Genomic DNA, 25223 nt, shown 5'->3' with positions numbered 1-25223 from the left:
TTTTCAATAAGTAGAAAAATCTTCAAGGTCAAAGGATCAATGTAATTTGGTACTGTAGATTGCTTAATTTTCGCGACACTTTATTTTCGCGAGATAGCCATTGATTCTTTATTAGCGAGACAAAATTTTCACGAATTGTGGTCATTGCTGTATATAATCCTAAGGAATACTATTATACGCGAGTGATTTTCTCGAGCACACTGTCTTGCGTAATTACGCTAAAATAAAAAGTGATTTACAGTATCAAATGAGAGGTCTTGCCACATAAAATACTTATGTAGAGCATGAAAGCCCAGCCATATAAGTTCAGAAGTTATGGCGAAGGTTCTTTTTTTTTCAAAAGTAGGTCAAACTCCAAGGTCAAGGTTTAATTCATATAAGAATTAAATATGTAAAGTATGAAAGCCTTAACCCTTTAAAAGTTATGGTCAAGGTTTGCTTATTTAAAGTAGGTCAATCTCAAAGGTGAAGGTCAACGGGTCAAAATTCTTGGTATCCAAAGAAGGGCCTTCTATTAAGGATTACATATAAGAAGTATGAAAGCCCTATCCCTTACCGTTCCAAAGTTATGGCTATGGTTAAAGTTTTTTCACAAGTACAGAAATGTATAAGGTCAAGGTCAAAGGGTCAAGGTTGTGTGTATCCAATGAAAGGTCTTTTAACAAAGATTACATTTGTGAAGTACAAACGTCCTGGTATCTACTGTTCAAAAGATATGGCCAAAGTAATAGTTTAAAATTTTCATATAAAAGTGGGTCTTACTCCAAGGTCAAGGTCAAAAGGTCAAATCTGGTGGTACCCAGAGAAAGGTCTTGTCACAAGGAATACACACATGTGAAATATGAAAGTCATAACTCAACTAAATCAATAGTTATGGGCAAGGTAAAAGTTTTGCGGACAAACAGACGAACGGAGATACAGAGAGACAGACAACGAGAAAGAGAGAGAGAGACAGACAGACAGACAGACAGACAGACGGACACAGCAAAAACTATATCCCCCGAAACTTCGTTTACGGGGGGCATAATAAGCTAAAGGTATTGTGCTCGCTAAATTATACCCCGCCTCCCATATGTACGGTAGATCCAGGTTTGTGCTCTGGGAGACCCAAATAAATAATTATCTGGACTTAACTATTGCAATGTGATTTTTTTAAATGCTTAAGTATTGGTTAATCTTATTTAATGGTATAGAAAGATCTGCGGATAAGATATGGGTACCCTTCAATATGAAAACATTTTACTATGAGAAACCCAAAAAATATGTCGGATAAAAAATAAATTTTGAATTGCATAATGGCACTATGCTCTAAAGATTCTGTGAAGCATTATTAATTAAGTTTCATTTAGAATTAAAAGAGGAGTTGTGAATCATACAAGAGTAACAGACAGGTGACGGACTTACAATCACCTAGACGGACAAACATACAGACAGACGGACATCACGGTCACAGTTTACCCTCCCACTTTTCAAGCGGAGGGAGGGAAAATAAGTAATTAAATATTCTTTTAAACAGAAGCATTGATAGTAAAAACGTTTCAGTGGTAAATAAAGAGACGTACGACCACTTCTATGACCTGACAATCTGGTTAGTTCAAGGCTTCATGACTTTAAAGAATTTGTAACAATTTCACAGTATACAAATTGAGTGATGTATGTTATTCTTCAAAACTTGTCCATTAAAAAACTAAGGTACACTTTTACAGGATTGGTCAATTCTCAAGATTTTTTATGTACTGTATTTAAAACTAAGTGTAAATGCATATTTGATTGGGTACTTTTATGTACAATGTGGCTGTTTATAAGTGTTTCATATTCAATTTTAGGCACAATCAACTACTAAATATTTCTTGACAAGCAATAAATCAATTTTTCCACGAGCATGCACAAAAGCTAGCACTAAGTACGAAAATTTCTTTACCAAAGCAAAATATTGAAAAAAAAAGAATTACCTCGACGAAAAGTAAACTTATAAACTCCACAGCTCGTCAGCAACAAAACGAATAAACCAATGAGTACTCCAATAACCACCCAGGCCGTCTGAATAGAGGATTCTCTGGAAACTGCACTTACATCTGTAAAAATTTCATTTGTCATATTAGTGAAATATAATTTTTGGTAAATACACATGCATTTCTAAACAAGCTAACGTCACTTGAAAGACCTTCCATAATTTGATAAATAAAATTTCAGTGGCATTTACGCCATGAACCAGATCAAAAAGAGTTCAGAAATTTTATTCCTTAATGATTATTAGAATATGCAAGTGAGTTTAAGCTAAAAATGGATATTTCTATGCAAATGAGCTAATAAAATTCATAAATTGTATATTTTGAGTACAGAGAAAGATCAAATTAATTTTTTTATACATACTTAGTACCAACAGTTTATTAATGCAAGTGCACATTATGACGTCACATTATGACGTCATTGTTCTCCAATTCAAAGTAATAAATCACATCAACAAAATCACGTGGGCGTAAGGGCATATCCTATCTTATAATATAAACAATGTTTGATGTTAAGGAGAATATTCTTAAAATAAATAAAATTGCTGCACAAATCCTAAGCACTTTCAGTGAAATATACCCTGTTTAAACTTAAAGCAGCACGAATAGTAGCTAAACAATTGCAGTGTCGACATTTGTGCAGCAATATATTAAATTCTTTGAATATCCTGCGTCTTTTTATACCTTGTTTCTGTTAAACAAAGTAAGGCTGAAGCGATTTTGTTTATGTTTATTATAAACTTATGTAGTAGATGTCGATGACATCATCATATGACGTCATAATGTGTACTGGCTATCGCATGTCGTGGGTACCAAAGAATGTATTTGAAAACAAGTCTTAAAAATCTCTGTGCGGTAGGTAGAGCAATTATGGAATTTAATTAGATATAATGCATAAAAACCTCCATTTGTAGCCTTAACTCACTTGCGTATTAGCCGACAAGCAGAACACAATTTCAAAAGAAAAAAATGAGACAGGAGCAAACACTTAAATTACTCCATGCTTCTAGATCAACCAAATACTATTCTATACAGTTCTTTTTTGTTGCCTTCATAGCAAATTATGTACCATGGAGAGCCTTGGTTCCCCCTTTCCCCCATTGTTTCTGCGGAGACTTGTACTCTTTGTCGAATATTGTAATGTTTTATTTCTTTTAATACTTAAACAAATGGTAAGATTATCAAATGTAAACAATCAAATGCAGTCATGGATGCTATAAAGCCCAGGTACAGTAATGAATGTTGAATGCATGTTACTGTATAAAAAAGACAGGTACAGTCGTAGATGTTGTCATTATATTGGTACAGCTATGGATTTTGAATGCATGTTACTGCATATACAAGACCGGTACCGTCGTAGATGTTGTTACTTTATCTATTGACTATGGTTATAAAATATTTAGAATTTTCACGAGGCACTGTCGTTGATATCAAAAATTAACACGAGGAATGCGGACTGTCCTGAATGTTGTCTATCAGGTGCATTGGTTCAGTCAGGGACATAGAATAAAGGGTGCATGCAGGAGAAATACGGTCGTGGAAGATTTTAATTTGACTTAGGTACCGTCATGAAGCAAATATGACATAATTTTACGTGACAGATAGAGTAAAGTTTGTGTATATTGGACACGATATTGATAATCAGAAATTGGGTAGAGTCACGGATGATTAATAACTTGTGTATACAAGACAGGTATAGAGCCACGGATGTTTTTTTTATATCTGAGACACAAGAACAGTAGTCGATTTTTTTAGTCGAATATTAATTCAGTCATAGATATAGAATAAAGAATAGGCCGTGGATGTTTTGAACAATGAAGAGTCCATGCAGGATGCAAAATGATTATTTTGTTCAATGTATTGTTTTATGGACTTTGATATTGAATATTATTATACTTCTGTTAAAATGTTTCCTATATAAAGTTCAGAAGGTAAAATAACTATCCTGTATAGTCAACGAATAGCAAAGCTATACCCGGGGTATAGTTTTTGCTATCCACCCTCGGAAAAATTTCATGCAATTTTTGCCATAAATTTTGATTTCCAGCGATAAATTTTAAACTGATGATGTCATAATGACTTCAATAGCATTGTGACGTCATCAGGATTTCAGATTATTCTTGCAGAATAATCTTATTCCAAAAAAATTCAAACGTCAGAAATCATACTATACATCAGTATAATAAAACGCTTATCCACTGGGTGTGAGTGGGATAACTCTTTTATCAAACCCTTGACAGGAACTATTCCCCTCGGGCAAGCCCTCAGGGAATAGTTCTCTGTCGCGGGTTTGATAAAAGAGCTATCCCACTTACACCCAGTGGATAAGTGTATACTGTTCGGTATCTCCATATCCTTCTTCATACAAGAAAAGTACAGTTATTGATGTTTTTAATCTGGCGAATACAGTCGTGGTTGTAAAATAAAATATGTCTTCAGAACAGGAATAGTCAAATATGGAACGCCAACACTGCCTTATAGCATACAACTATGCATTTATTATGTCAATTTATCATTACGTGATGTGAACATATCTTTACGTTATGTCAATTTTTTATGAGATTACGTAAAAATATCTTTACATCATGTCAATGCTGCATTACATGAAGTAAATACATCCTTTCATTATATCAGCACTTCATAACTTGAAGTCGAAAATTCATTATGTAAAGTGATTATGTGTTTACATTGTGTTAAAACTTTATTACGTGAAATGAATGTTTCTTTACATCATTTCATTTCTTTAATATGTGAGGTCAAAATTGCATTACGTCAAGTGAATTGTGTTTTATAATTAAACTTATCATTACATGAAGTCAAAAATCCATTCCTTTTTGGGAGTGTATATTTCTATTATATCAAAGCATTATTACATGATATGGGTTTTTCTTTATTTTAGGTCGGGAGCATCATGATGTGAGATGAACTCACCTTACCTTTATGTCAGTGCTTTATTACGTGGTGTAAAAAGTGTACGACATTATGTGAACATTTCTCTATATTACATCAACACTTTATCACATTATGTCAAAACTCAATTCCGTGATGTGGATATATAATTACGTTATGTCAACTCTTTCTTATGTGATCTAAAATATCTTTATATTGTGTTAACTCTTTATCATGTTGATTCCAAAAGTGCATTACCTGATGTAAAAATACATTTACATTATCTCAAAGCTGTATATCTGGTATAAAATGAATGTTGACGACCGTGTTTTTATGACTGGTAAGAGGTCGGGGGGGGGGGGGGTCCTTATTGATTAGGAAGAATTATACAGGCACAAAATATCAGCCCCCCTCTTTCCCAGACATAACTTTACAATAGAAAATGTAATGTTCATTGAAAGCACAGCCCCACACCCACTTTTTGTTGAAGTATAGTCCACTGAGGGTAATGTAGTATATCTGACAAAAAAATTAGGACTGATCGAAGTTGGACCCCCCTCCCCGAAATAGGATTTTCGGGCTTGGAGTGGACAATTTTTTTTTTTTCGCTTCTCACGTTTTTTCGGGCGAATATTTTTTTCTGGCTGACCCCCCCCCCCTCTTTCGAAAAAGATGATACGTCACTGGAATTAGTAATTTTTTTTCAACCATTCCAGGGCCAGAATTCTATTACAAAAATCTACCAATCCCTCATCTAAATCAATTAAATATGCCTTAGTAAGCATGCATGGACACATATCAGTAGCGGATATGAGAATCTTGAACAAAAAAAAATTGCCCAAGCCCGAAGGGGGGCGGTTTATGGTTGGAGACAAAAGGGGAAAGCGGAGAAGCTCTCAGGCTTTATAGTTTTATAAAAAAAAAATTAGTATTTTTTTTCAACCATTCCAGGGCCAGAATTCTATTACAAAAATCTACCAATCCTTCATCTAAATCAATTGAATATGCCTTAGTAAACATGCATGGACACATATCAGTAGCGGATTCGAGAATCTTGAACAGAAAAATTGTCCAAGCCTGAAGGGGGACGGTTTATGGTTGGAGACCAAGGGGGAAGCGGAGAAACTCTCAGGCTTTATAGTTTCATAAAAAAAATTCAGCTAAACTTAATGTGAAACTAATGCAATGTCCTCACAAAGTAAAACCAATAAATTTATTAATTGTATGTACATGTAGATTTTGGTCACTAAAGGTGGTAGGGCGGGATTTCCCCCTCCCCTCAACCCACCAGTGCACGTGTGCTATACGATGTGTTTACACTTTTAAAAAAAAGGAAAGTTCAAGACTGATAAAATAAAATTATGACAATGTTCTTAGTAAGATCAGAAGTTTAAGACTTTTATCCAAAAAAAAAAAACCAAAAAAAAAAAACCAAAAAAAAAAAAAAAAAAAAATTGCTGCACGACTCATAATTGATTTATTTAACTATCAGATAAAAGTAAACGCCATTGAATTTCGACGTGACTTTAATTCACAGACGCAATGTTAAGGCTTTGCACGTTTTAAGATTGTCAATCCTTTGTCGCTTAAAATTTTTATTTAAAGATGCCATTCCCAAATCGCTGAGATTTCTTCTACGACAATTTTCTCTCCCGGCAATTTTAGTGCTTTCGGAACGCGGAAAATACGTTATGCTCATATAAAGGCCGAGGATACCCGTGTTCGCATAACGTAATAGTGAATCGACATAATGTAGTAGTGTGAGTTAATATCATAAAGAATTGACATAATATAATGATAGGTTAACACGATGTAATTGTTGTTTAATTAAATGTCATGAACAGTAAACATAACGAAATGCAAGAATGTGTAAATGTCATAAAGTGTTGACATAATGTAAAGGAAGGTTTACACGATGCAACAGTAGTGTGGGATAATATCATAAAGAATTGACACAATATAATGGAAGATTGACACAATGCAGTAGTAGTGTGGGTTAATGTCATAAAGAGTTCACATAATATAATGGAAGGTTGACACAACGCAATAGTAGTGTGAGTAAATGTCATAAAGAGTTGACATAATGAAATGGAAGGCTGACACAATGCAATAATAATAGTGTGAGTAAATGTCGTAAAGAGTTGACATAATGGAACGGAAGGTTGACACGATGTTATATAAGTGTGAGTAAATCTCATATAGAGTTGACTTTATGTAAAGGAAAGTTCACACAATGCAATAGTAGTGTGAGTAAATATCATAGAGAGTTGATATAATGTAATGGAAGGTTGACACAATGCAGTAGTAGTGTGGGTTAATGTCAAAAAGAGTTGACATAATATAATGGAAGGTTGACACAATAAAATAATAGTGGGAGTAAATGTCATAAAGAGCTGACATAATGAAACCGAAGGTTGACACAATGTAAAAGTAGTGTGAGTAAATGTCATAAAGAGTTGACATAATGTAAAGGAAAGTTCACACAATGCCATAGTAGTGTGAGTAAATATCATAAAGAGTTGACATAATGTAAATGAAGGTTCACACAATGCTATAGTAGTATGGGTTAATATCATGTAGAGTTGACATAATGTAATAGAAGGTTGACACAATGTAATAGTTGTGTGAGTAAATGTCACAAAGAGTTGACATAATGAAATGGAAGGTTGACGCAGTGCAATTGTTGTGTTCTGCTATAAGGCAGTGACGGCGTTCCATAGTCAAAGCTGTTGTTAATCTTGTGCGGGTACAACCATGATTGTAAAAATTTATTGTCGTGGCTGTTGTCAACCAGGAGCAGGTAAAATCATTGCTTTAAAATAAGTGCATACATGCCAGATTAAAACTCACCTCTTCGAACAAAGCTTATGAGGATTGTGAATGTTGTATTTTGAGTAATTTTTAGAATATACAAATACTGAAGTGGTTAAAAGGTCTTTAAGGCATTTTTTTTTTGGTTTTACTCGTAAGTACAGGTTCCTTAATTTTTTTTTACATTTCAATAGATGTAATTTTTTAAGCCATTTCTGCGCCATATACAGTTCACTTGAAATGGTTTTAGGTCTTTTAATATGCATTATGTTAGATAAACCATATTTTATATGCAAATATGCATATGTGTTTTAAGTAGTTTTTTTCTCCAATCGTATGCATATGTGTATTTTAATGTTAAAGGCATTAGAGAGTCTACATAATAATATGCAACACAAACTTTGTTTTGTATTGTATTTTATTGCAAGGGTTTTTCTTACAATACATTAAATGCTTTACACGTCATGATAGGAATGGAATATTATTTTTAAATCCTATATATAGCAGTAGGAACAAACTATTGATGAAATTTTATAAATTGTTATAATGTTTTTAACAAAATGTTAAGATTCTTTTTTAAATCCTACCTTTGGCGTGAATTGTTATATCAGCGAAGGCTTTTCCTTTGTATTTCAGCGAATAGGTTCCGAATGATCTCTGATCAGGAACAGGAATGGAGCTGTTGATCCAGTGTTTGTAGACAACGTTATCTCTTTGTGAAACATCAATTGAAATTGACGCAAAAGTGGGTCCTAACCAAACGAACCCTGATGTAGATGTTAGGGGATTCGCAACAACTGGTAAACTTACAACAACTTTAACATCCGGGCCACTTCTTGATTCATAGATGTTTTTCACCAAAGTACCTTCATCGAGGCGAGGTTCACCTGCAATTCCATAAAGAACATTGCTAATGGTTTAACACTACGAAAACATCAAAGCATTAATGACAATGGATACTCAATAATTATTATCAGACTTCAATATTCTGTTACAATGTATACGTACAGAGAACGTTAATACTGAAGGACTGATTCCTTCTCCCAAACTCCGTCGATTGTCCGACACATTCGAAAGTACCCGTGTCAGAGCACTGGGCCCATCTGATCAATGTGTAGTTTAGCCAATGATTTACATTCTGTATATAGATCTGGTTCCCAGTGAGTTTGCGTAAGGTGATTTCTGGAATAGGATTTCCATAGACAAAACACGACAGGAAAACTTGATTTGATTCATTAATGGTTAATGCATCGCTGGGTTTACCATTAATATATAACCTCGGGTCCAATAAATCTGATTTTTAAAAAAAAAATTAAATAAATATCAAGTCATCGCATAAAAACTAAGAATCAGTTGTAAACTTACCTTTTTTCAAAAATTAATACGTTCAAGACAGTGTTAAGTTTTAAAGAAAGTTTTCTATTAAACAACCTCAACATGACGATACGTTTTTTGAGTTATTATTATTTAGTATTATATTTTTTGAAGGTTGAGAGTTTCAAATGCACATACGTACACTAAATACAAAGTGAATTTACTAATTCTTTTAAAGGCATTCAAACAATTTCAGTTTTTACACATCAAATTTGTAATCATACGTGGCAGTTATATTGTAAAAGCGAAATACTGCAAGTTTAATTTAGATTATAGACGATGCTTCAAGGGTCATTGTCACACAGTTGCAGAAGTTTTAAAATAGACGCTATACATACGTATATCATGATTTCAACAATCTAGTGCGTGTATTGCATGGATCAGATATTATTTGCTTTTAAGCTTTAAAGTAGATAGTTTTACAGTTTCCGGATGTGCATTTTTTTCATATATCAGGTAAAATGAAGAATCAAATAAAACATTATTTGTATCTTAAGGTTAAAATTGTTTGATTCTGAAAAGCGTTATAATATTTTTTTTTCTAATTTCATGGGAAATAAAAGAAAAGATGAAAGTAACGATAGGGATTTGGTTTTAAGTTGTATTTTTCACAATGCATTAACGTTCCCTTTTTAAAAAAAAATGTTTGCATATCCCACTTACATTGAATGTTTATCTTAATATTGGATACAGAGCGACCTTCAATTCCGTTAACTAAACATCGAATCCATGTCAAATTTGTTCTGTTTGCTGTTTGTTTTGCTAAATTAATCCATGTTATGCCAATGGATATAGCGTCTCTAAAACCCCTTCAGTATGACAAATGGTTACCGCAGCATATACAGTAAAACAATGCTTTAAAACACGCTTACATTAAATGTTAAGATTAATGATGTTTTTTTTTCATTGTAGCAGTTATTTTGAGACGATGCTCTGAAACAGTCTTACATTGAATGTTCAGCTTGATGCTTGATGATGTTTTGCCGTCAGTGCCGCTCACTATACATCGAATTGATGCCATACTAGTTCTATTCGCTGTTTGCTCTTGTACAGTAACTGAAGACGTCAAAATGGATGTAGCGTCTCTGAAACTCCCTAACGGATGTTTATATTTCCACTGCATGGCACAAGGTGGGTTACAATCAGAAGAACATGTGTATGGACCAAATGTTTCCCCGTCGTGAATATTTAGACCGTCATAAGGCGGCTGAGGATTTATTATTACATTTCCTGGACCATCTGTGAAGAGAAGAAAATGAGTTTTCCATAATATTTTGTGTAAATTTTGGAAATCTTACATTTTCGATTGGTTAAATTCAAGGAGGTTGTTAGTCAGACATCAGATTAACATAGTAAAAAAAGTCAATTTCAGCTATCAAGGTAAAGGACAGACGAGACGTTCCCAAATAATATATATATTTTTCAAGAGTTTGTCTTTGAAGTATTGCTACTTAAACATGTTTACCTACAAAAGTTTGAAGTACCTTACCAGGTATTTCTGCAAGATACCAGGGGTAGTTTTTCTTATGTATTCCTTTTGGGATGAAAAATAATTTTCCAATTTCAAGTGCTTAAGGTAGGCCCGTACTTTCAAACTTTTCTGACCCTAACCCAAACTGATCATTTTTTTTACTTGAATACCTTAAATAACTCATGAACTAACTAAAACAAACATAAAAGACATATATTTGCAGGTTAATTTCCATACAACATGTCTCAGAGTACATACCTCTAAAAATTCAACATCCAAAATTAAACATAAAGAAGTGTGATATCAAATTTTATGTAGCTAGGCACCTAATCACATAAAATTTATATTAAAACTTAAGGAAAAAAACATTCATTTGCGAGGAGAATATGAGAATATTTTAAATCTTTCCGGGAAAACATTAACAAATTAATGTTGAATCTGTCCACGTCTATAAGAATAAAATCTTTTAATATCTTTATTTTTAATAATTCTCAAAATTTGAATTGTTTACATGCCATTTTTTCTTAAAAATTAGTAAGAATTATATCTAAGGTTATCAAAAACACAATTTTTTATTGACCAGAATAATTTAACAAAACAGCCCTTTGAACACGTAGACTCCCATATTTGGAATATCGAATTTTTCAATTATTTTTTACAAAATTTATAACGGAAGTAAAATTTAAAATGATGATATTGGCCTGAAATCTATTAAAATAGATCCCAAGTTAGTTTGTTTAAAAAAAATATAAGAAGGGTTTAGCTTAATAAATGCAATTAAGAATTTTGTGTCTGTGTATGTACTAAAAGCATATAAATCCCATGGACTAAGTGTTAAGTGTTAATTTCCATAAATAGTATATATTAAATGCTTTGTATTCAAATTGACACTATAATTATTAAATATTTTACTCATGAAATTATTACAAAAAATGTGATAATCAGAATTTTATATTGGTGTGTAAAATTAAAACCGGATCTGTAAAAGTATGGACCTTCCTTAAGTGTTTGGATTTTTTAAAGACGTTTAGAAACTGGTTCAGAAACTTAAAATTTTGAATATTTTTCATACTTTACGAAGATATACAAACCATATTTTGAGGAAAGTCGACGTCTTGTCTGACCTTAAATCAAGGGTTTACGGATATTTATAGTGTATCATTCCAAACACCTTCGAGCCAAAATAAAAATTCCATGCACCCTTGATCGTACCTTGATAAAGAATCTTTATCCTATTAAATCAAATAGATTTTTTTGTAGACCCAAGGCTAATAAGTGGTACTTCAAACTTTCGATAACATTTGTTATGTAATACAATGCATTATGATGTCATATTATCATATTGCTTTTAGTCTGGTCCTGATTTTAAAAAAAGAGGGCTAGAAATAACTTCTAACGGCAAATAATTATTATTTGGTCCAGCATTGTTTTTTAACCTATTTCGAGTATGCTGAATCCAAAAAAATATACTGGCCTTCATGAAAATGGCATTAAAGAGGTCAAAATGGCGATTCAAAATGGCGGACACTAAATTTTTCTAATTTTTTCTTAATGTCGTTCAAAAAGGAGAAATAATGTGTGAATATCTCACTGAGTGTAATACAAGTATAAAAATGATAATAGAGTGCAAATATTATTAATTTTACTCAGAAAATTTAGTCGTCTCTACACTTAATTCGAATTTTCTCTGATTTTTTGGTCTATTGTTTCTATATTCCTCTTTGTTCAGGATTTTACATTTGCAAATATCCATACACTGCATATTTGTATTTTCCCCTCTACATCTCACCATTCTACAATTGAATGATAGTGCAGCAATAAGTTAAAAGTCAAAATGGCGATTCAAAATGGCGGATATTCATCCTTTTCTTCAAATTATTTAATTCTTAATGTCGTATACATACGAGAAAGGATTTGTGAATTTTTACTGAATGTTGTACAACTATGTAAAATAACAAAAGAACACTTATTTGATCACTTTAAATCGGAAAATTTAGTCGTTAAATTTGAAATGTGTTAATTAGCTAAAAATGGCAATTCAAATGACGTCTTATACACTCGAATTTCGTAAAATACCCTAACTGCTTAATTTTGGTTCGTTTTGCAGAAAATAAACTACAGTTTGTTTTTTTATTCATGAAATGATGTTCAATTATGCAATGAAAGTTGGGGGATATTTTTGTTAATGACTTTGAATTTTTATAATACGGATTTTTGTTTAACTATTGTTATGATAATTTTTTGACGACAATACCGAAGGCATTTTACCTTTTACCTGTCTCACCATGCTTCTTCATATATAAAAGTTAATAATATCATACAATAATTGCTGTTTTGAGGACAATATGAAAATGAAGTTACCCCAGGAGCAGTATCCCCCGAGATTAAGTCGAGTGAACATTCAGTTGTTGGAAATTCTTGATCTATTTTAGTCCAGTGTGGAAAAAAAATAAATGTTTAATAAATGTTCATGTGGAAGGTCTCGTGCAACATAACTTAGTAGTATGATTTTTAAAATGATTGACCACGACCAATTATAGGGCTAGTAATTGTTACATCATATAAATCTAAATATATCATAATGTTCAAATATAAACATATTTATAAAGAATTATCAGTATAATATACGTATTTTTACCATAAATTTTCTTGATTGTCCAGCTCTGATTCTGTGTCCCTTCATTTGCATTTTGTTATTCTCAGTCATAAATTCAACTGCATTCTCTCCAATCACGAGGAATCTGCAGGCGCTCTTAAATTGCATAATTTTTCAACTTTTCTCACCAAAATATGCACACAATGTGATTTCAGATGATCAACTTTGAGAATTTTCTTGCTAATAGAATGACCTTTCTACCCTAAAAGACAACAAATCTATACGAAGTCACAAAATAAAGAGCTATAAGTCTTGAACATCAGAGATTTTTTATACCCCCGCTTGAAAAGCGGGAGGGTATAGAGTAATCGGTACAAGGTGTATGTCCGTCCGTCCGTCTGTTACGCTTTTGGGTACCCATCTCTTATCCGTAACTCCTTTCGTACCACTGAATGAAATTTGATGAAACTTTCACAGAATCTTTATTACATATTCCCATTATGCACCCCCTATTTTACTTTTTGATCCGACAGATATTTTGGATTTCACATAGCAAAACATGGACACTGTCATTATATTCATATGGGAGGCAGGGGTTCCATTTAGTTAGCTAATTGCTCACAGTACCTCTAGTTCATTTTGCATATGGTTTTGGAAAACAAAGTAGACTTTTAACATTTGAACGTAAATGTGTTGTTCCTTGAGTGTTGGTTGATTGATTGTAAATTGTTTAACGCCAAGTCGGCAATTTTTCTGCCATATTTCGGCGGACTGTCAGTTTAAATAATCGGTTTTTGCAGGATTTTTATTTTTTCTTACGGTCCACATTGAGCTTAATTACTCTTTTTCGAGCTCCAGAGATACCATCTTTTACTTGACAAGGGGGTTATCATCTATGACACGGGGCACCATTTTACTTGAGTGTTGAAAATACCAAAATTCCGATGACAGGCTTAAACATATAGCAAATAAAGCTGGAATAGAAGATGTTAGGGGATAATAAGTTCTTATAAGTGCTAAAAAGCTAGAACAAAGTGTTCAGTGAAATCGGACAAGAATTTATTCAATTATATTTGTTGGTGTGCCGAGGGCTGTTGAGGTAGAAGTGCGAGTTTATAATGACAGGATTCGGGAGTGATTTTAGGTAGACGGGGACTCAAAAGCTTTAGAACACGTACGGTCAAATACGAAGGGGGAAATTTGGGAACTTTTAAGTCAAGTTTGTTTTAACTACTAGTATTTCCAGAAAAAAATAAATCTTTTCAAGTTTTTTTTGTTCATATTTAATGGACTAATCAATAAACTATATATACTATATACATAAAAAACAAACTGTAATTCATTTTCTGCAAAACGAACCAGAATTAAGCAGTTTCTATGAAATTCGAGTGTATCAGACGTCATTTTGAATCGCCATTTTGAGCTAATTAACACTATTCAAATCTACACGTCTAAATTTTCCGATTTAAAGTGATCAAATAAGTTTTCTGTTGACATTGTACATAGTTGTACTACGCTCAGTGAGATATTTACATTTTATTTTCCTATGAAAACAACATTAGGAAATAATTTAAAATTTTAAAAAAGGTGAATATCGGCCATTTTGAATCGCCAGTTTGACTTTTAACTTACAGCTGCGCCATCATTCATTTGTAGAATATTGAGATGCAGAGGAAAAAACGAAAATCTGCAGTGTATGGATATTTGCAAATATAAATTCCTGAACAAAGAAGAATATAGAAACAATAGACCAAACAATCAGAGAAAATTCGAATTAAGTGTAGAAACGACTAAATTTTCTGAGTTAAACTAATATTCTACCACGGTTATTGAAAACTTCAAAGGAAGCCGCCTGGACATTATTCTCCAATAGACCACGAACGTCATCAGAAAATTATCAGATCAGAAACACGTATCAAATCTGAACAATTTAAATGCATGTTTGGCTGTAGCATAAAATACTTGATTAGACCGCATCGATGTGTCGTCTTTTGAAGTATAAACACTGTAAATTGCATCAACTTGCTGATGAATGTCGGTTTTTATAGCTAAGCGGGGCTATTCCACGGACCTCCCTACACATTAAACAACGTGATTTTAGCAGTAAAACAAGAACACGATTTTGTTTTTGTATATTCATTTTAACTGATCAATACATATTACGAACAAATTTGTAATTAAACAAGACTATTTTTAATGCAACGAAAGCTCAAACCATCTGCATTCCATATATAGGTAAGTCAACAAAATTTCTCTCTGGTGTTAAATAGAACAACGTAATCGGGACATGGTGGCCTAATTCGTTTCTCTATAGAGGAAACAATCGGCCGTATTTATCGCCCTTGCTAGAATAGAAATAAAGTCCTTGTTGTCGTGAATGATGCAGAATAACCTCCTCGGTCTCGAAATGTTGTTTGAAATATAAACGCCTCGGCTAACGCCTCGGCTTTTATATTTCAAACAACATTTCTCGACCTCGGAGGTTATTCTGCAACATTCACGAAAACGCGGACTTTATTTCTTAAATAACTGCACTCTATTATCATTTTTATACTTGTATTACACTCAGTGAGATATTCACACATTATTTCTCCTTTTTGAACGATATTTAGGGAAAATTAGAAAAATTGGATGTCCGCCATTTTGTATCACCATTTTGACCTCTTTAACGCCATTTTCATGAAAGCCAACACATTTTTTCGGATTCAGCATACTCGAAATAGGTCAAAAAACTATGTTGGACCAAATAATAATTATTTGCCGTTAGAAATATTGTTTTCTATAAATCGGACTAGACTATTTTTGATAGAAAGAAATATATGAGGAAACATACTCTTCAAATTTGAACGAGTTATGACCTTCACGTTAGCTCAGTCTGTAGCTAGATTAACAATATCACGATTACGACTGACCTAAATCTATAAAATATTGCTTCCAACGTTCCAAAAGCAGCTAAACTGGCGTGTTGAACAACTATCTGAATGAATGGATAAAGTTTAGATGTAGTGAGTCGCGGAGTAACGAGTTTATCCGTACGTCGCAGTTATCAATCGAAATGTGAAACACAAGGATCGGTCCCTCGGATGAGTCCGTATTATCAAGTTCCCGAGTCGCTGGTACAAAAACACCTTTCACTGCTCAACTGCCTTGATTGCCATGCATAGGTTAAAATTTGTGGTTCTCAACCGGAGGGTGGTTGCATCTGTTTTCGAGAGGGAATTTAAACAATAAACAAAATAATGTTGTTGAAGACGCCATTCATCATATTAAATCCAATGCCCTGCAGAACAGCTTTCATTTTTTTTTTTTTAAAAAAAACTTACTTGCATTTGCTCAAATGGATGTAAGACCTGCTTGTTACTCCAACTGTAAGCTTTTCTTCAATTATTATTATCAATTTCATTTTATGCAGTTTATTTCACGGAATTTCATGGAGTAGAAGCAGAATTGAATATTTAAGGATTACCGATTTTTTTAAATGAAGATTCAACGCAAGTCATGCATGTACTCGTTGCAATAACTGGCTTTGTCGCGTCGAGAAGAGTGTAATGAGTCCGCAAGTTTCATGTAAAGATATATAAGAATGATCAAGTATCAAAAGAATATTTATGAAATTTTTCTTAGCCAAATGATTATTATCAGTTTAAAATATCATATCTAAAAATCAAAATTATATCTGACGGTTCATTTGTTGACCCTAAGCCTACTCAAATCAATCACTTTTTACCTAGAGAAGCAGATAAATGTAATTCAAATTATCACATTTTTTTAAAATATGATAGTGTGCGTAAATTAAAACCTACCAAGATACTCACATAGAGGGTTAATCTGAATTTCTTCACTTCTTTCTGATTCTAGTGTTTCCTTTGCCTGACAGCTGTATTTGTTGTATTTAACCTCCTTAGACACAATAAAGCTGTAGGTCTCTCTAACCTCTCTATCAAGCCTTGTGTTGCTGACAAACCATGAATACGTTAATGGCTGAAACTTCTTGTAATAGGACGGAGCAGACGTAGATCTACTTTCACATTTCAGATAGGCAAATTCTCCGACTTGAATATTCAGATTCCCAGTTATTTGTGCCTTCACTGGTTTTCCTGAATTAAAAAAAAAATAATTTAAAGAATTTTTAACATGCAATTGTAATACAATGTATACATTCTACATTAAAATTAAATCCTTTTTTAAATAAAATCATCGTCAGTGCTTCTAAAGCGTAAATCTTGAAACTGGGTTCGGACACTCTCTACCACTGGTTTACATCAGATAGAGTTTATCTTGAATACACACTGTATAAGTTATTTTCACTTACCTATGTATCTCACTTTAATCCTTCCATTTAATGTTGATCGAAAAGTACAATGTATACAAAATCTGTTATCCTAACAGCAAAGTCATGATGAGTTATAGTTGTATAATATATTCTTGAATTTAATTTTGTTCAATGTATTACACAAGGTGGTAAGGAGGGACAAAAGCGTAGTCCCCCACTTTGACATTAACTATTCCTATTATTATTGGTTTCACTAGCTTAACTATATGAATTTTAGTACATTCAATGCATTTAGCATTACATTCATAAAAAATGCATTGTGATATACAAGAGCAACTTTTCCCCATTGTAAACAAGTATAAATAAATTGCTGTACAAAGTTGACATTAGATAGCTTTCAATCTGGTAAATATAAAAAAAATCACAGAATTTACCGAAAACAATAAGAACCACGCCTTCACTTTCTAACGCGTCTGTCTCTGTTGCACCTCCTACGTAATATCCGGCATCCTGCACTGCTAATTTTTTCACCTCAAACTGTATATTTGAAGAATTTAGGGGACGGGTGTGATAAATATACTTTTCACTTGACGGGTCACTGTCCCCTATCATCATAATCGTTGATACTGAATCATTATATACATGAAAAATGAGGTATCGTCCAGATCTAGGGAAATAACCTGCATTCCATGAAATGTTTCTTGATTCACCCTCCTTTGATTCTGCAGTTATGACTAAAAAGGAATCAGGAAAAGAAATAACGCAATTATAAAAAAAAACTTGTTACCGTAAAAGAGTGTTGTCGGCTAAACATCTACTATTGACTATTATTATGGAAAAGAAAAAAAATCAGACCTAGACATATATATCGCACTTTTTAAAAAAAAATTTAAATCGTTTGTCTCCTATTATTCCAGCTATTTTATGTTATTTTCAGTTGAATTATTTACTTCTTTGCTATTGTTGTGTTTGACTTGCTTTCTAAGCTTCTTACTTGAAAGAATAACACAGAAACATGATTATATGTATTTATATTTCTTAAAGATACCTTTTTGTATAATACTGCTATATAGTTTAGAATCAATTAAATTTATTTTATCTAAATGAAAGGAATAGAATGTTTAATGTCTTTAACGTTGTCCAAATAAGAAAATTATTCCTTTAAAATAAAAATGAAATATTCATATGAAGTGTCATTTATATATGAAAGAGAAAATTCTGTATAGTTAACTCTGTCGTTACAGAAATACAGGAATGGTTGAATAAAATTGAACAGCGCGAGTTAATATAAAATCAAACACAAAAACAGACTACATTTCATCAAAAACAAGACATCACAACAAATGCAATGCATTTATTCATGATTGCTCATTATTATTATTATTTTTTTTTTATTTGTTTGTTTGATTATTGAAGCAAATGTTATCATGTAGCATTTTGACTTCAATATAGCATATAATTGATGCTTGATTTAAATGAACTAAATAAAATGTAAAGGAGAAGGACAAGCTCTGCTTAATATCAAATACTCATTTCACAAATTAAACAGAATTTAAGAGCCAATTATTGTCAAATACACTCAGTCTCACGTGTGTAGAATGTGGCAGCTATGTCTTGGATTTTAGTGAAACACTCTGCATTGAAACTATGTTGACCATTTAATTTTACAGTCACATGATTGAACCATCTACCTATTTAATTTGAATGTGCGGAAAATGGAAAACTTTTATTTGTTTTGTCTTTTTTAACCCACATTCATTCTGAATATTTTCACTTAAAAATAAACTTACCGTTGAATTTTCGGTTGCATTTCACATAATTTTGCGATGTGTACAACTCCCGTACTTTGATCGTTACAGTTTTGTATAGCGTAACATCTTTCACAGTGTACTGATCATCATAAACCGATATCCAATCACTGGACTGAGAATCCTTAATGATGGTTATATCATTGCGGGTTGTTAAAATATTGCTCCATGTAAATATCAGATTTCCATTCATAAATTTGGTGAATATTTTAAAAGATTGACCTGAAATGAATAAAATATATGTGAACTTAGTTCCTGAAATATTTGGGTTTTTCTCTTTATCTTGGGGGGGGGGACAAATAAAAGCAAAAATGTATATATAGTTGCTTAATATCTTAATACTGAAATTTACCTAAGCTTATTCAAACTATTGTCTTTTGTTGCATTTTAAATGCATGTTTCTTTGAATAAGATATGGAGATTAGGAACAGTAACCAAGCTCCAAAGTCCATTGATACAGTACAAGGAAGAAGAGTAAACATGGACATCCTAAAACGTAAGAGGTGGGATCAGGTGATATGGTGAAATATTTAAGCATTTTATGCCGATCGATCACACCAACCACGTGTTCTATGGTTTAATCGAGAAACTGTAAAAATAAATGCCTTACAATACTTGTATGTAAGATAAATATTATATATCATAGATTTTTTTTTGCTGGATAATGGGATTCTTTTGTCTCACCCAAATTATTACGCTACTGTCACATAATTGTCGACGGTAAACTGTACAAGCATGCATTTAACCCTCACCATCCGGCGATAAACCCCACAGGCAACTGTCAAATCGTTATTCTTTTGTGGAAAACATTGGCCAAATCTTGAAATTCCGTATATTTTATGTCCACGACACATACTAACGATGACGTTGAAGCTGTATTAAACGAATAGCTGGACATCAAGGTCTGGTGTTTTCTCAAGCATTAAGGACAGATGATACGAACAATTTTTTTCTTTGAAAAAGATTTAAGATCATGTCACAAGTTTAGAAATGTGGATGGTTCTTAGAATTTTGTTCTCCTAAGAACTGGTATATGAAAAAGACTTGAAAAATATTAGTAATATTTCAATGAAAAAACAAATATAGACAAATCATATTCAGTAAAGTGAACAATTTTCAGGATATGTTTACATGGTGCTAATATAAACTTAAGAAAAATATACCAAGCCAGGTGAATTTTATTAGGAAAAGCTAAATGGTAAAAATCAGCCTATGTGATATTGCTAATTTTTTGTCATTTTGATCCTCCTCTTAAAATTCACCTGGCTTGGTATATTTTTCTAAAGTTTATATTACACATTTAGCGCACAGATAACATATTCTGAAATTTATTTCACCTGTAAACCTTTACTGAATGTGATTTGTCGATATTTGATTTTTAATTGAAATATTACTAATATTTTCCAAGTCTATTTCATTTTCCAGGTCTTTGGAGAAAATATTCTAGACATTTTATAGAACATGAAATGTTAAAGGCACAATTCATTCCAAACTGTACCACCTTCTTTTACAAATACTGCAATATACTTTCATGCTCAAATTATAATATATAATTAGTCATAATATATTGTACATTATATGTAAAGAAGAAACACTAAATTCAACGGTCTTGTTTCCGGAAGGGGGCATCTCGAATGTCAAAATGTATGAATTTCTCTATTTTATAGAGGACTACAAAATGATAGATGACATTCTGATGATCCCTTCTGTAAGATTTTCATTTTTATCAAAACGTCAAAAACACACATTTACGACGTCAATTTACCTAATAAATAACAAAAAATCGATTTGAAATCAGTTATATAAAATTTTTTATTAAATTTGTCAACTTTTGATTGTTTAATTTTGTTAAATTTTATAACATATTGAAGAAAATTGGTTTTAAACAATGAATATGCTTCATTCTACTATGACAGTCAATAAACTATATGGACTTTTTATTCATAAGTCTCTTTTCAGAGAAAAAAAAATCCTCTACTTATCTCCGCATAAAGGCAAGCATTTTGTGTAAAAGTATCCTTTTTTAACACTATGGAAACCCCTTACTGTGACTCATCGTTGCTCTTTAGATAAAATAACGCGTACCAGTTGGAAAAGGGAAGTAATTGTAAAAGTCATGCAGTATCTATTACCTATTCTATAAGTATATAATCCACTTCTACATGACTTCACAACACAGCCTTAAACATACATATTTTGTACATAGCCATAAATTAATTTTTCGTCTACAAATAAATTGATTTAAAACAAGTAATATTTCTAACCTTGGAGAGAACATAAAATTAGAAATAACCACAGGCCCAGGGGGTTGACTTCAATCATCTTCAGTTTGTGGAAGAGGGCAATTTTACTCTTCTTCAAATTTATGTGAACAACATCCTTTGCGATGCACTGATAAACCAATTTACTCTAACTCTCTTGTTTTGATCTAAACTCTTAGTGTATATACCAGGAAATAAAATACTGAAATTATGAATTTGGGAATAAAAATAGAAACTATAAACACACAGCTCAACGCACTTTTTAAACTCACATTTTTTTAGGGGAAAAAATTAAGGTCACATTGTTATAATGCAAAGTTGTATAACGTGACAACAAAATAGGTTTTAAAAATGATTCATAACCTAATTTTGATCATATTTCATTACTTTAACCATAATTCACGCATAATAATTTATAGGATTGTTATATGCTCTTGGATGATACATTATGAGAATTTCCAAATGGTTTTTTCATGGTTTCTTGTCAAATGCAAACGTCTTTGTATCCGTTCATTTTAAAGCTTACATTTGTCATGTCATAATACAGAAACAGTGCAGCTTATGTAACTTCTGCATTTTATGTACATTAATATTACACTAAGGCGCACTGATTTCCATGTTAAAAAGGTGGCATTTTTGCAGATTACTTCCTGAAATCTAGCATCCTGAAAGATACCTTTCAACGCATATTTTCAAAGTTTCAGGCCATAAATGAAAAAAAAAATAATAATTTTTCCAATATTTACAATTTACTATGTTGAGAGATAAACAATAATTTAATATCCTATCTTTCACTTGATTTATTTAAACAGAAAAGTGTAGAAAATGCGCCAGGTACCTAGAAAAATACTCATCTGTAAGAAGTCAATGTGAACATTTTATCCAAATATTATTAAAGAAAGATCGATTAATAAATAATTGTTCAATACCTATGACATAATCATAAACATTTAACATCATACAATTTATAAACAAATTCCCTTTTAGAACATTGAGTTTCAAAACTTAAGATAATGATTTTAGAGAAGATGCACCTTTAACATGAAATATTTAAAAATATAAGATTTATGTCTCGTACTGAAAATCGATAATCTCAGGTTTTATTTCAGTAAAAATGTGACTTTAATTTGTGCGATAAAACTATTGTGTGTTTAAAAAAAGTGAGTTGAGCTGTATATTGTCGTAATTCAATACTCCTTTATTGATTAACTCTTGTTGATTACATTCCTACTTTTGCTTTAAGTAGTACATACTTCTGTTTTAAAAGAAGTTATTAAATTGAGATTTAAGATGAGATAAAAACACATACTGAACACACTGTAAAACAAAGAAGCAGCTTTGTGGATCTTTTGTGTATTTTTTAATTGCTTAATCAAATACGTGAAAATAATGAGAGTGAACTTAAAATATGCAAACAATACAAATTGCTGTAAACATGGCATAACACAGAGACCTTTCGGACTTTCTGAAGTGAAATCTACGTGACAAGAAGAGAGAATTAGCTTATCATGTCCATACCATTTGTTTTAAGGTCGTCATACTCCTGTGAGTCAAAGAATAATCTTGCAAATATCACAGTACACTAACTTTAGTAAAATCTCTTAACTACCAAGAAATGACGTCATGCTGTATGTGTAGCATATTATTGATTGATTGCTATTGTTTAACGGCGAGTCGGCAGTATTTCAGCCATATTTCGGTAGCATATGATGACAAGGCACTGTTAACTTGATCTGCCATGACGGGATAGTGTAAATGCGTTTGTATTGCTATCATACATGGCATGTAAAAACTTATAGTTTACCTTAAAATTAGGGGTGTGGATTGCTGTTTAAAATGCACTGTACTTATTTAACCATTAAAATGACTGTATGGCGCATCTCTTAAACTGGCTTTTAAAAATTTTCCAGTAGGATATCGAATTTTTTTACCACTCATGAATGAAAACACTTTTATAAACTTTTAACAAGTTTCAGAAGTAAATAATTCTGATAATTTCATTAAAATTGATATTTATTTATGGCCCATAAATACATACATCGTAACGTGTTTATTTTTTATAAATAAAACAGCATAAGAGGGGGAAGACCGGTAGGAATGCTACATTGAAAAAGTCAACCAAAAAAGGAAAAACAACTTTCCTAAGGGAAAAAATTGTTTGAAAATTAATATGACACGAGGTCTCGGCGATACTCACGCGGGGCTCGCGAAGGTTTTACTATACAGGATTGTTGATACAAGCTATCTTTTGTCGTATATTTGTGTCTTTCAGAGAGAAAAATAAATGTTAACTCAGCATTTAAATGCACCTTATATGACATTTAAAAATTATTGCCATTTGGAGTGCAAATTGTAATGGAACTGCAGAAAAATATTTTGTTTGACATTTTGCCGCGATGGCGGATTTTCCTTCCCTGGACCCCATGATACCCCAAGACACAAAACGTACTTAATTCTGTGAAATCCGTCTGAAGGCAGACTACAATGTTAACGATTTTTAATCTATCGAAAATTAAAGATATTTTGATTTTGAGAATTGCTTTCACCTTATAATATTTACATTTAGAATGCACTGGTTTAAAGGTAGTCGCGGTTAAGGAAAATCACGTGCGTGGCGGGATAGATGTCGAGACAGACGCTGGGCCTAGAGCGCGTGGATTGGCAGAATCAAGATTATGCATATATAAAGCAAAACTGTCAGATTTTTCAGAAGATGATATAATTTTAAACACTACACGATTCACCGAGTATGCACTTGTGATTTTAGTATGCATGTGGTACAGGTAAACAGATATAAGTTGTACAACCCTTGATTTTCTGGCAGATTCTAATTACGTTAATTATGTTCCCCAAACGGAGTTTGGGAACATATTGTTTTTACTCGGTTTCTTATTATTATTAAGGTCTTCCGTCTCCAACGGAAGACCTTCTACTGATTCTGTTGTTTCTTTTCCACTATTATTATTTTTTTTTTTCTTACCGACTTTGTGCAGGCAATTTCTCGAGAACGCCTCGATAGTTTTTCATGAAACTTTCAGCAGTAATAGGAAACTACTTGAACTTTATGCATTTTTTTTTATTTTGCCGTCGTCACTTCCGGTCGCGAGATATGTCCATTTTTCTGTTTTTAAAGTGTCATTTTGTCCGAGAGTGTTCTCGAAAACGATTGGAGATTGGGTCCTGAAACTTTCAGGGATGATAGATTATGACTCCTAGATTTGAGAAGGATATATGGTTTTTGTTGCCGTCGCGTCCGTCGTCCACCGGAAGTAGTTTAAAAATATGCAAAATTTTATTTTTTTCTTTTTTAAATGTTTCTTATGGAGGCAAATAGAGTGTCTCGAGTTATATTATGTCCACCGGAAGTTATTTTTATCAAACCGGAAGTAGTCCAAAAAATGAGCATTTTTCATTGAAATTATCAAGGATGTTTCCTTCACACTTAAAAAGGAGTAATAAGTCATTTTAAGTACTTCCGGTCAAACCGGAAGTGAATTATAAAGACCGGAAGTTGTTTGAAATTGATAGATTTCACTCTTAAATGTGTTCTCACGTATTTTGAATAATTGATCTGAACTTTTTTTTTCATTTAAAGTTGTTTTATAACCTTATCAAAAATCGAACGGAAGACCTACTCGTTGCTTGCAATGAAATCTCATCTAGTTATTATTAAGGTCTTCCGTTTCAGACGGAAGACCTTATAGTGATTCTACTGTTTCTTTTTATTATTA

General features: G+C 32.3%; 1 protein-coding gene across 1 annotated transcript; it reads right to left on the bottom strand.

Moving 5' to 3' along the window:
* Window positions 1-1952: 1952 nt before the first annotated feature.
* On the bottom strand, window positions 1953-21654 carry LOC134238055 (carcinoembryonic antigen-related cell adhesion molecule 5-like; the record flags this gene model as incomplete). The annotated part of the gene is made up of 8 exons (XM_062720184.1): window positions 21496-21654; window positions 19214-19453; window positions 17858-18157; window positions 16966-17247; window positions 10032-10322; window positions 8718-9002; window positions 8297-8596; window positions 1953-2075 (listed from the first exon to the last, which is right to left on the bottom strand). Coding segments are annotated over exons 1-8 (1879 nt in total), but the record flags the coding sequence as incomplete, so codon positions are not given.
* Window positions 21655-25223: the final 3569 nt, after the last annotated feature.

This window comes from Saccostrea cucullata, unplaced genomic scaffold, assembly GCF_032062105.1.
Source record: "Saccostrea cucullata isolate Sc308-1 unplaced genomic scaffold, CSIRO_AGI_Scuc_v1 ctg9841, whole genome shotgun sequence".
NCBI classification, from domain to species: domain Eukaryota; kingdom Metazoa; phylum Mollusca; class Bivalvia; order Ostreida; family Ostreidae; genus Saccostrea; species Saccostrea cuccullata.
Note: the sequence above shows the minus strand (reverse complement) of the source record. Positions and strands in the feature narration are given on the sequence as shown.